The following is an 18,210-nucleotide window of genomic DNA, read 5'->3' on the forward strand; positions in this document are numbered from 1 at the left end:
AGTTGTAAGATGTGATTGAAGGTATCCGTTTTTAGCTAAACTATAATTTTATTGAAGCAAATGAATTTAAATGTTGAAAGAAACTTTTTTTTTGTTCACCGAAATTTTTCTTTTAATAAAAAATCGAATTATTTCAAGTTGCTGTATTGTATTGATCCAAAAGAAACAGTAATTTAAATCAAGTGAATAGTTTCTTTAATTATTTCATTAATAATTTATTCAAAGATATATATTTTTGGTGTTTTTTTTTTTTTTTTTTGTATTAAGTATCGGGATAATTATATTATATCGATGATTATACTATATTCAAAACTCGAAACTCGTATAATATCTTTCGCAGTTACAGATCCGAATGCAAGAAACTAAACGTCACTTGCTACAATAACTACGTCTCTAAAATTGAAAACTCAGTGATATCTAATACGAAAACCTTCTGGAACTTTGTGAAGAACAAAAAGTGATGTAGCAGTAATATCCCTCCAACTATTACATGGGACAATCAGGAAGCTGATGGTTCGGAGGTAACTAATCTATTCGCCTCTTTCTTCAGCAGTTTATACCATAAAGTTCAACCCAGTATGCTCCGCACTACTGAAGACGTAAACAAAAAGGAGTACGATACCAACTTGTTTGACTTTGATGTCCAATACGACGATGTCTACAGGCAATAACTCCAACTCAACGTAAAAAAGAATGTAGGCCCAGATAGTATTCCTAACATCTTCCTTAAAAACTGCGTGATTGGTCTTTGCGAACCTATAACACACATTTTCAGTAAGTGTCTCTTCAGACTGGTCAATTCCCAGTGACTTGGAAGCTTTCGCACATTAGTCCTATTCACAAGTCTGGTCCTGGGTTGGATGCCACTAATTACAGACCGATATGTGTACAGTTATCCATAGTAAAACTACTTGAAAAGCCCATCCTGCCGCAAATATCTTTTGCCTTTGAAAGGTAAAGAGTTTAGAAACGTTACTACATTGCTTAATCTTTACTCCTCATTGGTGAGACCTATTATGGAGTATAACTTGGTCATCTGGGCACCCCATACCGAAACTCTGGTTGCTAGGCTTGAAAGAATCCAACATAGATTCTGAAAGTTCCTATCCTACTTTTTACGACGGACAGACTGACTTGGATACCGACGCAATATATGAGTACCTTCATATCAATTATTTAGCGAATTTAAGGCTAGTTAACGATATCTCGTTCTTCTACAAGGTAATCAACGGATACATTGACTCTCCTGAAATACTTGAACGTTTTGAATTTATCTGCCCCAAAACAGGCCTACGACATAGCCGGCTGCCAAATACTACAAATTCCTCCAAAAACTACATCTGTTTTGGGCCTATCAACAGAATATCTAATTTGATCAATGCTATCTACTCGGATGTGAACTTCTTAGGTCGTCCTTACCCATCCTTTCGAACGCCTGTCAAAAAGCTGGTTCGGTAATACAACGACTAACCACGAACCCCTCCACGTGCAATCTTTTTGTCCTCATTATCTTTTTTTTTTCATTATTTTTGTATATCTATATTACAATCCATCGCTTAAAGTGTTATTTCACCTGTTACTCTTCTTTTATATCGTATGTAAATTGTTATTATATATTGCCGATTGGCATTAAATAAATAAATAAATAAATAAATAAATAAATATTTATTATACTTTAATAAATAATCTTAACATGCTCAGTTTTTCGTTAAAAATTAGATAATCGCAACTAGCCCAACAGAGAATTCGAACCCAGCTCACTAACACACTAAGCGCGAGAGACAGGCGCTTTACCACTACGTTACGGAGCCAGTTAGCGACTATCAGTTTGATTGTGTTTCTAATACTTTGTTTCCATATTGAATGAACATATACAATCAATCGCTTATACTTTGACCTAAACGCGATAAATATGGGACTTTTTTTACAAATAAATTTTTTTACCGAATCAATACTATGAAGACTGTCATTTAAATATGGTTCGATATTTTGTAACAAATACATTTGAATTCTTGTTGAACATTTTTTAGTTTCAATGTGAGTATCTGAAATTATTTCTACAAACTCATCAGATTCTCTTCCCAAGAACTCGTCAGTTGACACGACACGTTATGTATTATAGGAAACACTTTTGTTTAATTGAAATATGTAAAGTCGTCAAACCAAACTTTTCTAGTTATAGTTCAATTTCTTAAAATTTGAGTTTGCTTTAACGCGTTTTTAGTTTAAAATGAAGTCCATTCAAATTTTAATTAAGATATACTTTACTATTCAATAAAATATTATTTTAATTACGGTCAAACCTAAAAAATTTTAACATAATCGCTTATAAGCATTTCTTCATCATCGAGTAGAGATTTTAATTCAAAAAAATGATTCTCTTGAGGCAAACTATTTTTCATTGGTTTAAACGAAGTCGATTTCACTGAAGAGGAAACTTATCAACCAATTAAGGAGTTTGACGCCAGTACTTATTTTTTTACAGTGTACAGATCGAGTAATTTTCTACTATAAACTAAATAGCTTTTGAACTGATCAAAATCAAGCGTCTTCTTTGGGTTACTCCTTTTCGAGAAATCGATCTCCGAATGACTAATCGGTCATGCCTGTGTATAGATCTATGATTTTTCTACTAAGAAATTGAATAACTTTTGAATTAATTAACATCCAGCTTTTTCTGAGTTTTAATTTTGCAGCTTAGTCCTTCCGCTACATTATTCACTGATACTTTATTTACTTCTGATCTCTAGTTTCCAAGATATCGGTCTACAGATGACTAAGTTGTAATACATGTGTACAGATCCAGTAATCTATCACTACAAACCGAATAACTTTTGAACTAATCAAAATCAGGCGTTTTCTTTGGTCTCAAATTGAAGCTCAGACCTACCCTTACAATTTTCATTAGTATTTTATCCACTTTCAATCACGAGACCTTTACATACGCATATTCTATAGAAGCAAGTGACTGTCACCTTTTTAGAATCTTTCTCTACTCTGATGGCAGTATATAACAGCGATTTAATAACATTGATATTTAAAAATTGTCATATTATCCCGATGAAAAAAGTTTTTGTTTAATTATATATGATTATATATGTTCATACATATAATCATATATGATTATATATAATCATATATGGTTATATATAATCATGCATGATTATATATGGGGTCGTATATAATTAGATCTGATCATACCTGGCTATTATAAGCCCATATATGAGTCTATATATGATCAGATCTGATTATATATAAGTCTACATATAATTAGATCTGATCAGATCTGATTATATATGAGTCTATATATAATTAGACATGATCATACTTGGCTGTCAACTCCATTCATAACCATATATAAGTCTACATATGATCAGATCTGATAATATATAGGTCCATAATAGACTGGGCCAAAAAAATCGACTATTTTTTTTTCTATCGATACTGTGAAAATATCATCCCTGATGACCAAAAAAAATTATTGTGCAAGTTTGAGTCCATAATATTGATATTAAGAGGTGTATCATTATGACTATTCGTTTTTTGACAGAAATTTCATTTTTTACCCAATACTCGTGAATCATCTATCTGAAAAATTTAAGCAATGCATATTCTTGAAGGAAATTGAATTTCCTCCAAAAATCTCTCTTAGTAAATTGACCGTTTCTTTGTTACCGTGCCTTAAACATTGATTTGTTTTTCAAATTCTTTGTATTTTATTTTGGATTTTTGTAACTGCTAGAAATATTAAAATTTTTCCTAGTCAAGATACATATTTTTGCAGGAAATTTAATGCTCTACCAAAAAGGTCTCTTAACATTTTTTGCGAAATTCACTCCTTCAACAGTTATTCAAGGTTGAAGTCGAGTAAAAACGACTTAAATAACCTGAATAACTTTCGAAGAAGTGAATTTTGACCTATATATTATCAGATCTGATCATATATAGACTCATATAGGCTCAGATCTGACCATATTGTAACGGGGTAAATTTGTATTTACCGCGTTCAATTAAGTTTAAAATAAAATCTATTATGCGCACTGTCGGTCATGTGACATTACCACTTCGGGTATTCCGGGTAGGTAGCGACTAGTCGTCCGGAAATGGAAATTTCACTTGCTCGACCGTCGACCCCACCTAGAGTTAAGTAGGAGTGGAAAAAGGACAACTATAGTCAAGAGTGAGCGAGCAATTAAAAACGGGGACCGGAACGAGAATCGGGCATTAACCATCGGGACGTCCGAATAGAGAGGTGGAGACAAGGTGACAAGACAACCGACGCCATAACAGACGCTGTTAAATTAATTAAACAGGTTAAAGGAGAGTAAAGAGAAGGAAAGAGAGGAGAGTAAAGAGAGAAAGAGAGACGGAACCCAGTGAGACCAACGAGAACAAGGACAATTAACTAGACAGAACCCGGACAGAGACGACGACGAGAGAGCTGGAGAATTAATTGTTGAGGTATTTATAAAATTTATTCCAGGCGGGAAGCCGGAAAATTTTATTAAATACTTGGCATACGTTAATATCGTCGCGCCTAAAGAAAATCCTCGCGAATTAAATTAATTGCAAAAGTAAATTAATAAATTAAATTCGGATAATTATAAGATTTAGTAATTAATTAACTCCAGGCAGGTAGCCGGAGCCATTGCGTGTATAAAATATTTCCAGGCAGGTAGCCGGAATTCTTCTAGAAGTTTCCAGGTGGGTCGAGTGACGCGCGCACCGGAACAGTCGAATCTAGTCATAGACGCTAGTCCATTAGTAATTACTTATACATAAAATTTAATAAAATAATAAATTAAGAAAATCAATTAAAATTGTCTCGGGAAAATAAGAGAAGTCCGTGGTCGAAGACGTTATAAAATTAATTAGGAAATTAAGCAATTAAAGAAATTATAATTAATTAAAAAGAAGGCAGAATTAATATAAGAATAATTATCGCGGTGATAAAAGTACCTGAAGTAACGTGGTATTAAATTAATAAATCAAGGTCGTGTTATTAAGGAGATAAAATAAGTGATAAGTAAATGAGAAGGAAATAGTACTCAATAAATTAGGAAAGAAAAATCAATTAATAAATTAGTTAATAATTATATAATTCTCTAAATTAATTAAATTATTAATTGCGGAAAATTAATTTAAGAAGTGCGTGAAGAAAAGTCCAGGGGACTCGAGTGCAGTATGAGTGTAGGAAATAAATTTTTGAATGTGTAATTAGTTAAGAAATAATTCGGGAGGTAACCGATTTTAATTATAAGTCCAAAGGTAGTTGGCAACGTCTTAATCAGAGAGCGTGTGAGTGTGTGGTAATGCCAAAGGTAGTTGGCTGTTTAGTGAAATATTAGTAATTAAGTATCGCGAAGGTTAAGCGATTTTTAACTGTTGTATGTGTGAGTGTGTGGAAACGCCATAGGTAGTTGGCTGATTTTAATAAAATTATTGCGGGTAAATAAATAAAAGGTTATAAGGTTTAATGAAGTTATAAAGGTTATAAGGTTTTATGTTAAGGTCAATTAATGTCATAAGGTTTAATGTTATAAGGTCATAAGGTTCTAAGGTTTATAAGGTTTAATGTTATAAGGTTTATATAAGAAGTTATAAGGTTTAAAAAGGTATAAAATAAGGTTTATAAAAAGGTTATAAGTGAAGTTAAAAATTTTAAAGGTCAATTAGGTCATGAGAAAATAAAAAGGTTTAATTGGTGGATTGAAATAGTAAATTATTTATAAGTTATCCTTCCTCATCCTTCTCTTACAATTAAATAAAATTACACCGACCCTGATGATCTAAGATCCGGTTCTGGGAGGCCGTTATCACTTCCAGTGGCGCCCTTAAAAAGGTAATTTAAGGACGACCAGAGTAACAGCATAGCCCTGTTATATTTGGCGCCCAACTTTTTGAAAAACCCCGTAATTAATTGTAAGAGAGGTTGAGGAGTTAATTTATAAATTAAAGTCGTGAAAAAAATAAATTCATAGTAGCGCGGCGTGAAAAAAGAAAATTAAAAATAGTGTGGCGTGGCATCGGATAAAATTCATGGAAATTTTGGAAAGAGAAAAATTGAGTTTAAGTTAAAATTTGAAAACTTTGATTTTGTGATAAATAATTTGAATAGAAAAAGTATTGGAAAAATTAGGTAGAAAAATATTGAAATAAAATTTACAAAGTACAGAAAATATTAAGACTGAAATAACTGTGATAAATAATTTTAATAATTAAAAGTAATAATAATTAAAATAATACATGAAATAATTAGTAAACCGATTTCGATAATTATTCTATAAAATAATTTAGTCATAAAATTTACTTATAATTTTCAGTATAAATAATTAAAACAAAATCGCATGTAAAATTTATAAGTAAAATAATTATCGACTTAAAATATTACCGGATGTGTCACGATTCTATTTTTAGAATAATCCTCAAACTCGAAAACGGAAAGATTAAAATTACTTGGTAATAAAACCGTAAATAAACGATTAAGTTTCTGTCAAGAATAAAACTTAAAATAAATCCGCCAGTAATTTGTTTGTGATAAATTAATATTAAATAAAACATTATACAAGTGAAATTATAAATGGTGATTATGTTCAACCAAGAAGAAGATTCAGAAATGGCTGGAGGACGCAGGTTGTCAGCAGGTAGGGGAATTAACCGCTCGACAATTACATCAAATCCTGGTGCATCAGTAAGATTAACAACAGTCACAACAGTCACTACTTGTACCAGAACAACGCCGACAGTTACAACTACAACTAGTACGGTTACAAATTCACTGACATTGGATCCACCACCGCCATATCCAATATTACAAACACACTGCTAGGAAATCACGGGACGATCGGAACCGCAGATGGATGGAATTTTCCACCCAGAACGCAGGTGGGTGATCTCCATAGGCAGGAGAGAGTAGTTGATAATCAAATGGATTTTGCTGGAAGTCTCAATCATCTTCAGGACAATATTCCATCAGATATGAGACGTATATTTAATCGTATGGACAACAGCACACAGCAAATACGTCGAATGTCAAATAATCAACGTAATATAAATGAAGAAAATGCTGTGACGATTAATCAACTGTCCCAAATGATGAGAGAGCTCATAGACCAACAACGGGAAATTAACAACAGACTAAATTCACGTGATAATTCATGGCGATCAAATTCACCAGTGGATTGGAGAGCAGCTGAGTTCCAGCTTAGTGGTGCAAACATTTCCCCGATGGGTCAACGTTTGGCGAGGGGGGAGTGCCCAGCTGCTCATAGACCTCAGAGCTTGGGTCCCCAACAACACCAACATCAGCCACAAGCTCAGCAAAATAATCATCGTGATCCATCAGTGGCAGATCGTATCAATTATCTGCAAGAACAATTACGTCAACTTCAAATGGGACAACAAGGCCAGATTCCAGTGCCAAATAACGACCAGGGAGGTCGAGTAGGGAGTCAACCCCAGGTAGACGGTCATCTCCACGACATACCGGGAAGACCCGCTCAGAATCCAGTCTTCCAACAAAACCAAGGCAGGAATTTCGACGACAGACGATGGAAGGATATTTTGCAGAGTCTGAAAATGGGAAATTTACATTTTCCTCAGGAGAACATGACTGTAAATGATTTCTTGTATGCTGCTGAAGCCAGAGCACACCGTGAAGGTTGGTCCGAGTGGGATTTGCTCAAGGCGATGAGTTATATACTTCAAGGAGCTGCAGCACGGTGGTTTGACGCAAACTATCTGCGCTGGGAAAATTACATCCAATTTAAGACGGAATTTAGAAAAGCTTTCCGCAGCTCAGCTACAGACCATCAGATTATTATGGAAATCAGTAAGATGCGGATGAAACCTGGGGATAACGTGACTGAGTTTGTATTAAAAATCCAGCAGAAGTATCAGTCAATGCAGATACCCCCACCAGTATCGGAACAAGTCGCCTCTATCCGTAATCATCTGATGAGTTACGTACTCTGGTATTCGCTAGATCAGTCTATACGTATGAAGACCTATTAAATGCGTTACATGAAGCTACAAGGTGCATAGAGGAGGCTCAACAACCGACTGCTGTCGTGAATAAAACTGTAAAATTTCAAGATAAAACCAGATTTAATTTGATACAATCTTCGTCTGATGAAGCAGTTTATGAAGAAGATGAATTGGAACCGTCCAGATGTAATCTGATGGTTGCACCACCACCAGCAACTTATAACAACAGATATGGAGTGCAAATGAGGAATAATACTAATTATTACCGACCTCAAAATTACCAATACAACAACAGACAGCAACAACAAGTTAGACCTCGTCTGATTCAGGAGCCAGGAAGGTTATCCGGCTTTAATCAGAATCCAGTAGTCGCTCCAAGATACAACAGACCGTGTTTCAACTGTGGAGTTCCAGGTCACGTTTTCGAGGTATGTCAAAACCCCAGACAGGATGTCTGTAATATTTGTTTTGAAGTTGGTCATACCCGCAATAATTGTAACTTAGCGGTTTATAGTAATGATAATAGACCAAATGCTTCAACCTCACCTGACAATCCACCTCAAGTACGTCAGGAGAACAATAATGTACCTGAAGACAATCGAAAAAACGATTAATACCTGGACCGAATTCCCCGTCGGCTCAGGATAATTTTGGAGTAACTAAGGGGTTAAATAAACCAAAACAAGATAATAAAATTAACCGGCAAGAGGTTGTGCAGGTAGTTTCACCGCACTATTCTCAACCAGGTAGTGTAGCTCAACCTGATGACCGGAATGATATATCGCAGGTAGGTTCGCCGCGATACTCCATTCCAGGTAGTGACTTACAATTGTCTACCATGTCCGTGAACACGATATACGTAGAGGATATAATTTCATTAACTCAAGCAGACCTGTCAAGTAATTCTACAGAAATTATTAATCAATTAATTCAATTTTTAGAAGATCCAAATTGCATCGTTGAAGATCTCAATCAAGCAGACGAGAATATTAATCTGAATTCAATTACATCTATAGAAGAACCAGATGATGATGAACCTGAAACCCAATGGGAAGATGAATTTCAACCTGGATTGGAACCAGTTGATCTCGACTTCAATGTATCGTTACCGCGTCCTCTGGAACTAGGTAGTTCTTTTAACCAGTCCCCAGACTCGCAGGTAGCGGATACATTTACAACGTCTACATCTCGAGAAGCTTTCATTCCTGGAATTCTTCAAAATAAATCATTGTCAGCTGCTCAAAAATACCGTCTAGCGGAAAGAAAAATTTTTATCCCTGGTTCAGGTCCGAAGCCACCAGAATATACAGCAAGAATACCAGTATCATTTTGGATTTTTGGTATAAAACTCAATGGTATCCTGGACACTGGCAGTGAGAGATCCTACATCAATGCAAAAGTATACGAAGACATCAAGGAGTACGCGTCAGGTGAATTAAGACCTGATGATACACAAAAGCGAGGTGTTTTACTGGCCAATTATACTCTGTGTAAAAGCCTTGGCGGTGCCCCGTTTATTATACAGATAGGATCGGTCGCTGGTGAACAATACTTAAGTGTACTTGAAGATCTTGGACATTCTGTGGTCCTAGGAATGAACTTTGCATTACAATTTGGAGTCATTATAAACAGCAAAGAGAAAACTTGGCAGTTCAGTGGTCATCCTGAAATACATCAATTTGAACTTATATCATGTAAAGAAAATTCGTCGAGGTGCTTATCAATGACAGCTGATGAAGAATCAAATTTCAAAAATTTTATCAAAACTGAAATGGAAAAAATTGAAGCGATGCCGAATCAAGGATTAACTAACATCATCGAGCACGAAATTGTCTTGAAACCTGATGCTAGACCAGTCAGGATTAAACCATATAGACGCAGTCCTGTGATCAACGAGGAATTAAATCGGCAAATCGACGAGTTACTTGAGAAGAAATTTATAAGACCAAGTTACAGTGTTTGGTCGTGTTCACCGGTCATGGTAGCTAAACCCAACAACACCTGGAGATTTTGTGTAGACTATCGGCCTATTAATCGAGTGACAATACCACCAGCTCACCCGTTACCTAATATGTTACGCATATTGAGCGCATTACACGGTGCAGTTTATATAAGTACTATGGATTTAAAAGAAGCTTTCCATCAAATCCGCATGGCAGTTGCGTCGATTCCTCTCACCGCTTTTTCTGTGGAAGGACGAGGGCAATTCGAGTGGTTACGGATGCCGTATGGACTAGTAGGTGCTCCAAGTACTTTTCAAAAAGCTATGGATGAATTGAAAGAAAGATTCCATAAAATTCTAGTTGATCGAGAATTACCGACGAAATGGGCCGAACAAGTCTTTGCATATTTAGATGACTGGATAGTCATCAGTGAAACATTAGAGGAACACAAAAGAATCTTAAGTTTGGTGTTTGAAGTTTTTAGAGATGCTGGGTTACTCATAAATCCCGAGAAAAGTAAATTTTGTCGACCTGAAGTTAAATTCCTTGGATTTGTTGTAAATAAAGATGGTTTGCATACGGATCCAGAGAAAATAGCACCAATAATTAATTATCCACGGCCAACAACCAGAAAGCAACTACGCAGCTTCTTAGGACTAGTCAATTGGTATCATCGACATCTTCAAAATGTAGCAAAGGCTCAGGGTCCTTTAAATAAATTGACTGGAGTCAACACCGAGTGGAAGTGGGGAGATCTGGAAGAAGAATCGTTCCAGCGTTTAAAACGAGCTCTTATCGACGCTCATCCGTTATCAGTACCCAAGGCTGGACTCCCGTATTATTTATATACCGATGCCTGTGATACAGGACTGGGAGCAATTTTAGTTCAACGAGATCCAGAAACTCAAAAAGAATTTCTGATCATATGTCTCAGTCGTCAACTCAAGGGTGCCGAGACTCGGTATACTACCACCGAAAAAGAGTGCCTGGCTGTCGTATGGGCGGTTCGCAAGCTTCGCTGTTATCTTGAAGGTACCCCGTTCACTGTCGTCACAGACCATGCTGCGTTAAGATGGCTGCATTCATTAAGAGATCCGAATGGCAGATTAGCTCGTTGGGCCATGGAGCTATTGTCACACCAAGTCACTATTGAACACCGTAAAGGAACAGAAAATGAAGGTCCCGATGCATTGTCTCGTATTTATGAAGATTTTGTTCCGGAAGATTGGCTGGGAATCAAAGAACAACTGGGTTCGGATAGTTGCCTGCATTTACAAGTGTCAAATTGGTATGCAGTAAAATTCAACAATGTGCGTCGCAATCCAGGAAGGTATCCGGATTGGCGCATTGTTGAAGACAGACTTGAATATTATCGTCCAGACCCGTTGAAATCTATCGTTGGAGATGATAACGCATGGAAGACAGTTTTACGAGATCCTGAAGTTCAACAAGTACTCCAAAAACATCATGAAGACCCAGATGCTGCACATCTAGGGAGGGAAAAAATGTATGAGCGAATAAAAGTCCAATTTTATTGGCCTGGTATGTATCAAGACGTCGAAAGTTACGTGGAAGCTTGTGAAATCTGTAAGCAAGTCAAATACAAGCAATCGTCATCAAAAGCTCCGTTTCAAACCAGACAACCCATAAGACCTTGGGCTATCGTGGCAGCAGACGTAACTGGACCTTTTACTCGATCCAGAAAAGGTCATCAATATATTCTAGTCATACAAGATTTATATACTAGGTTCATTGAACTCTATCCGTTACGTCGACACACTGGAGCTGCTGTCTTGGAAGCTTTCAAACGTACATTTTCTTTGAGATCTTACCCGCTGTTCCTGGTAACAGACAATGGCAGGGAGTTTGTTAATGAGACTGTACAAGATTATCTGAAATCTGTTGGAGTAAAATTTACACCGTTGATCGTCGCACATCCACAAGCCAATCCAGTGAAAAGGATAAATCGCACATTAAAACCGATGATCAGAGCTTACATCAACAAAGACCAGACCAGATGGGATGACCATCTAGGTGAATTTCAACTAGCCTACAACAGCTCATACCATACATCATTAAAACTGTCTCCATATTTCCTGGTACACGGACAGGAACCCAGGTTGTCCGATAAACTGACAGAACTGGAGATGGAGGATTTTCTCCCTGAGAACGAAGAATGGAAACAACGCGTCCAACGATTAGACGAACTTAGACATAAGGTCGAGAGTATCATGAGGGCTGAAAATGAGAGACAATCTAGTTATAATAAAAATTCAGAACTTAAAATACCGGAAGTAAAATTAGGCGATAAGGTTTTCTATCCGAATCGTAAATTAAGTAGTAAAAATCAAAAATATAGCGCGAGCTTAGGCATGAAATATCTCGGGCCAGTTACAATTAGTAAAATCATAAGTCCGCTTGTAGTAGAACTTAAAAATGATTCCGGAAAATCTCTCGGTACGCATTATATACCTGACTTAAAAATACCGCGTCGTAGTAGTTGTTTAGCTGACAAAATTCCTCATAAAAATTAATATCGATCTCAACTCGGACATCCAGTGGTGTCGAGAGACCGACCAACTGTCCCCAACCGCCCCATGGAGGTCGCGGGAGTCGCTGAGGCCGTGAGACCATCAGGAAGTAGTGCTATTCGCACCGTTGAGGCTACAAGCGCTGGTAACCCCACTCATCAAGGTGCTGCGACTATACGACAAACAGCAGCGGTGAGTGAGGTTAAGACATCGTCTTCAGGACCAACCCGTAGTGTGGCTACGCAAGCACCAGCCGTTGCCAGTCAGGATGAGAAACGCCGCCTGAAAAACGTCAAGCGCCGGGAGCAGCTTAAGGCGAAGTTGAAAGAAATTTTAAAACTGCCAGAAGAGAAGATTGTACGAGAGGGCCTGAAGAAGCTCTCACTTAGAGTTGAGCCAACCTGGCAGGTGGCCGCTTGGAGAAGAGATAAGGTGGATATTCCTGGGTTGTTATTGTCGTCCCGTCAACCCGAGGCCGAGGGTGGTAGTCAAGGTACCCCCTCTCCAGCCGCCGAGCTAACAACTCCACGACCCCAGGAAAATCCAGCCTCTACATCAGTCGACCCATCATCCGTCGCAGGACCATCTGTCGGGTCTGCCATAACGCCGTGGCAAGAGGAGGCGAGAGCTCTCCCAATAATGCCAGCTGCCCCATCAACATCGTCAGCGACAACATCAACCAGCCGGCCTAATCCAGCAGCAGCTCAGGACTTAACCGGACGGCGAGTCCAAACCAGGCCCGTTGTCCAGGTTGGTGGTTCTGCGGCTCAAGCGACTGGATCTGAGGAAAAGAAGAAGAAGAAGAATAAAAAGAATAAGGGTCCAAATGGTCCACATATGGCCCAAATGGACTGGGTGGTACCAGATGATTTAGACCGCCTGCATTACGGAAGAGGCTTCATCTCCGATGACTCAGGGTGCGAAGAAGAGATTCCGGCATTTGATGACCGTGAAGAAGTTCTAGAGTTAGAGGTCAACTCCGATGATGACCTAGTTATAAATGATCCAGATGATAATATGGAATTATAATTATCGTGTCCTTATCTAAAATAAATTCATCAAATTTTGCTATTTTCGTGTACCGATCATTCGTTTTAACTTGCTGTTCCTATATCCTTGGACGACGAGCATCTGCAATTTCCAACCCGGGCGACAGTCTGGCAGGGGGGGGTGTAACGGGGTAAATTTGTATTTACCGCGTTCAATTAAGTTTAAAATAAAATCTATTATGCGCACTGTCGGTCATGTGACATTACCACTTCGGGTATTCCGGGTAGGTAGCGACTAGTCGTCCGGAAATGGAAATTTCACTTGCTCGACCGTCGACCCCACCTAGAGTTAAGTAGGAGTGGAAAAAGGACAACTATAGTCAAGAGTGAGCGAGCAATTAAAAACGGGGACCGGAACGAGAATCGGGCATTAACCATCGGGACGTCCGAATAGAGAGGTGGAGACAAGGTGACAAGACAACCGACGCCATAACAGACGCTGTTAAATTAATTAAACAGGTTAAAGGAGAGTAAAGAGAAGGAAAGAGAGGAGAGTAAAGAGAGAAAGAGAGACGGAACCCAGTGAGACCAACGAGAACAAGGACAATTAACTAGACAGAACCCGGACAGAGACGACGACGAGAGAGCTGGAGAATTAATTGTTGAGGTATTTATAAAATTTATTCCAGGCGGGAAGCCGGAAAATTTTATTAAATACTTGGCATACGTTAATATCGTCGCGCCTAAAGAAAATCCTCGCGAATTAAATTAATTGCAAAAGTAAATTAATAAATTAAATTCGGATAATTATAAGATTTAGTAATTAATTAACTCCAGGCAGGTAGCCGGAGCCATTGCGTGTATAAAATATTTCCAGGCAGGTAGCCGGAATTCTTCTAGAAGTTTCCAGGTGGGTCGAGTGACGCGCGCACCGGAACAGTCGAATCTAGTCATAGACGCTAGTCCATTAGTAATTACTTATACATAAAATTTAATAAAATAATAAATTAAGAAAATCAATTAAAATTGTCTCGGGAAAATAAGAGAAGTCCGTGGTCGAAGACGTTATAAAATTAATTAGGAAATTAAGCAATTAAAGAAATTATAATTAATTAAAAAGAAGGCAGAATTAATATAAGAATAATTATCGCGGTGATAAAAGTACCTGAAGTAACGTGGTATTAAATTAATAAATCAAGGTCGTGTTATTAAGGAGATAAAATAAGTGATAAGTAAATGAGAAGGAAATAGTACTCAATAAATTAGGAAAGAAAAATCAATTAATAAATTAGTTAATAATTATATAATTCTCTAAATTAATTAAATTATTAATTGCGGAAAATTAATTTAAGAAGTGCGTGAAGAAAAGTCCAGGGGACTCGAGTGCAGTATGAGTGTAGGAAATAAATTTTTGAATGTGTAATTAGTTAAGAAATAATTCGGGAGGTAACCGATTTTAATTATAAGTCCAAAGGTAGTTGGCAACGTCTTAATCAGAGAGCGTGTGAGTGTGTGGTAATGCCAAAGGTAGTTGGCTGTTTAGTGAAATATTAGTAATTAAGTATCGCGAAGGTTAAGCGATTTTTAACTGTTGTATGTGTGAGTGTGTGGAAACGCCATAGGTAGTTGGCTGATTTTAATAAAATTATTGCGGGTAAATAAATAAAAGGTTATAAGGTTTAATGAAGTTATAAAGGTTATAAGGTTTTATGTTAAGGTCAATTAATGTCATAAGGTTTAATGTTATAAGGTCATAAGGTTCTAAGGTTTATAAGGTTTAATGTTATAAGGTTTATATAAGAAGTTATAAGGTTTAAAAAGGTATAAAATAAGGTTTATAAAAAGGTTATAAGTGAAGTTAAAAATTTTAAAGGTCAATTAGGTCATGAGAAAATAAAAAGGTTTAATTGGTGGATTGAAATAGTAAATTATTTATAAGTTATCCTTCCTCATCCTTCTCTTACAATTAAATAAAATTACACCGACCCTGATGATCTAAGATCCGGTTCTGGGAGGCCGTTATCACTTCCAGTGGCGCCCTTAAAAAGGTAATTTAAGGACGACCAGAGTAACAGCATAGCCCTGTTATAATATATAGACTTATATATGGTTATAAATGGAGTTGACAGCCAAGTATAATTATATATGACCTCATATATTAACATGCATGATTATATATAACTTCATATATGATTATATATAATCATATATGAACATATATAATCATATATGAACATATATAATCATATATGAACACATATAATCATATATAATTAGACAAAAACTTTTTTTATCGGGATGTATAAGATATAAAATTTTGTTGACTAATAATCTATCACGTATAAGATTTTTATTACTTGAAGTTCATACGAAACTATCTTTGCAAGTCAATCTCTTAGGTCAGCGGGTAGCGGGTGAAACTTTCGAGCGTAAGGTCCACGGTTTAAATCCTGCACAAGCCTAAATTTTTTATTTTTTTTTATTTTTTATAGAAATAATTATATATAATTGTATATAGCTATACATAATTATATATAATTATATAGGGCCATTTTTTCCTATAATTTTTTTACCCGGATGGGCATGAACAGACATGAACATACCTGATTAGATCTGAACATGCCTGGCCAAGTCTGGTCAGACCCGGTCATTTTTCATATCTGATCAGATCTGATCATTTTTTCCGGGGAAGTTCTTTTAAATTTCAATAGGCAGTTGATATTTATAAAGATACTGATACCGTTTGTTTTAAGTTTTGTTTCGATCAATGGTGTTGAAAAAATTAATTCGGTCTTAGAGTTATAAAAATCAAATAATTTCCATTACTTTTATTGAATTACTTTCTTTATTTCAAACTTACATTTTGTCACATTTTGAGTTATGGAATACTGAAGATTTGATGAATATTAATATTGTGCTTGATCATTGCATACATATCGTATCATATTGAAATTTATAATAGAAAAAGTGCTATTTAATTACGTAGCATGTACACCTTTGGAATTATTTGAATTGTAGAATGACATTATATTCAAGATAACTTGATTATTGAGTGTTAAATGTGTTTGTATATAGTAACGTTTTTTTTTTGCTTATTAGTGATAATTTTAAACAATTTGAAACTACATTATTAGGATTTACAAAAACATAATAAATAATTGCCATTTTTGATGATAGAAACCCGAAATTTTCATGTAATTTAATCACATAAATATTCAGAGTGTTTCATTATTAATAAAACGAATTGTTCTACAGCAATTGAAAGCAGTATAAAAAAAACTCAAATTGAACATTTTATTTGTTGATAAAATTAAATATTAATCAGAAAAATATTTTACATTAATATGTAATCGGATCCTCGCATGTTAATGAATACTATTTCATTAACTCTTATCATAGGATGATATTTGTAATTAATTCAAATTTTGACAGTCATTTATTAGATGCAATTTTAACTAATTTCAAAATATATTAATAAATAGAAATTTAGGTTATCAATTTGTCTAGAGATTTTGATCATTGGTCACAGGATATCCGTCTCATAAATCTTACTGTTTGACATATGATCCTCTATAGCAGATGTTGCATTTGAATTTAGTGATTCAATTCTTGACGATGATAACGCTTCCGTATAACCCTTAGATGCAAGGCTAGTTAACGATCCAGAATTGGTAGCGCTCATTCCAAGGCCCATTTTCGCTAGAATATTACTTTCAGACCCAGTTTTTTTTAAAAGATCGGGTTGGTCTACAGGTGTTGCTGTCAAACCAGCAGTATTTCTTTGAAGCTGTTGTAATCGAGCATATTGTTCTTGAAGAGTTTTTTGTTTTTGTAAAAGCTCTTTATGACGCAGTTCAAGTTGATCCTGACGATCTTTCTTATTTTGTGAACCATCTTGTGAGTTAATACTTTCACACGAGCTAGAATCAGATGCAGAGTGTCCATTATTAACTTGAATTATGTGAAGTGTTGGTTCTTGAAGTAGATGATGAGATGTGATATCTGTGGAAAGTTCGGTTATTTTGTTAGCATGACGAATTCTGCATAAGGAAGTTGTGGAATTTCTCGGGGGTAATTGAGGACTCGTAGGACTCGTTAATGGCGATTTTGAGCTAGTTCTAGGAGGTGGTGGTGGGGGGGTTCGTTTCAGAGTAGCTAGTTGTAATAATTCGACATTTCTTTCTGGTATTGGTGGTTTTTGAAGTGAGTTTATAGTCTCAAGTCTATCAATTTTTGTCGAAGGAGGGGAAATGTCAGTGTCAGAACCAGATGGATAAGAGTGAAGTCTTCGAAGTGTACTGGTAGAGTTTGGCGTCATTATTGTTAAACAACTCAGAGAATCTACACTTTTTTTTCTGTTAATATCCATTATGTGATTAAGCTTAATAACTGGTGAACAATTGGAAATCTGAGAATTCGGCAGGTATTCAATTTGTTGACCCACACTTGAAACTTGACTCAATTGTGATGATGGTCTTGAATAAGTTTGCAGCTCATCTAACAGAGCGTCGAGTGTGTTCTCCGAACGCTGCTGGTTGAGGATGGAAAACTTAGAATGGGACGTTCCCCTGATGATGCCCGACGAATCCATCTTCTGTTCCGATGATAGAGGGGCAGTTGTCTGTTTTACATAAAAATTATAGAATGAGTACATCATATGGAATAAAAGCAATCTTACTTTTTTGATTAGAAACTACGAACGATAACAAATAAAAGCAATTTAAATGAAATGATTTTACATAATTTTAATGACTCAGTTAA

At 36.1% G+C, this 18,210-nt stretch overlaps 1 protein-coding gene across 3 annotated transcripts in view; it reads right to left on the reverse strand.

Moving 5' to 3' along the window:
- Positions 1 to 16,281: 16,281 nt before the first annotated feature.
- Positions 16,282 to 18,210, reverse strand: part of LOC103577388 (coiled-coil domain-containing protein AGAP005037) — a 104,344-nt gene continuing 102,415 nt past the window's right edge. For 2 of the 3 annotated variants that reach the window (XM_053739133.1, XM_053739134.1), the window contains exon 18: positions 16,282 to 18,070. In XM_053739133.1, the coding sequence (XP_053595108.1) occupies positions 16,973 to 18,070 (1,098 nt within the window). In that variant the 3' untranslated portion in view covers positions 16,282 to 16,972. The remainder of the gene's footprint in view (positions 18,071 to 18,210) is intronic. The other variant, XM_053739135.1, reaches the window with a different exon arrangement.

Source organism: Microplitis demolitor, chromosome 5, assembly GCF_026212275.2.
Source record: "Microplitis demolitor isolate Queensland-Clemson2020A chromosome 5, iyMicDemo2.1a, whole genome shotgun sequence".
NCBI classification, from domain to species: domain Eukaryota; kingdom Metazoa; phylum Arthropoda; class Insecta; order Hymenoptera; family Braconidae; genus Microplitis; species Microplitis demolitor.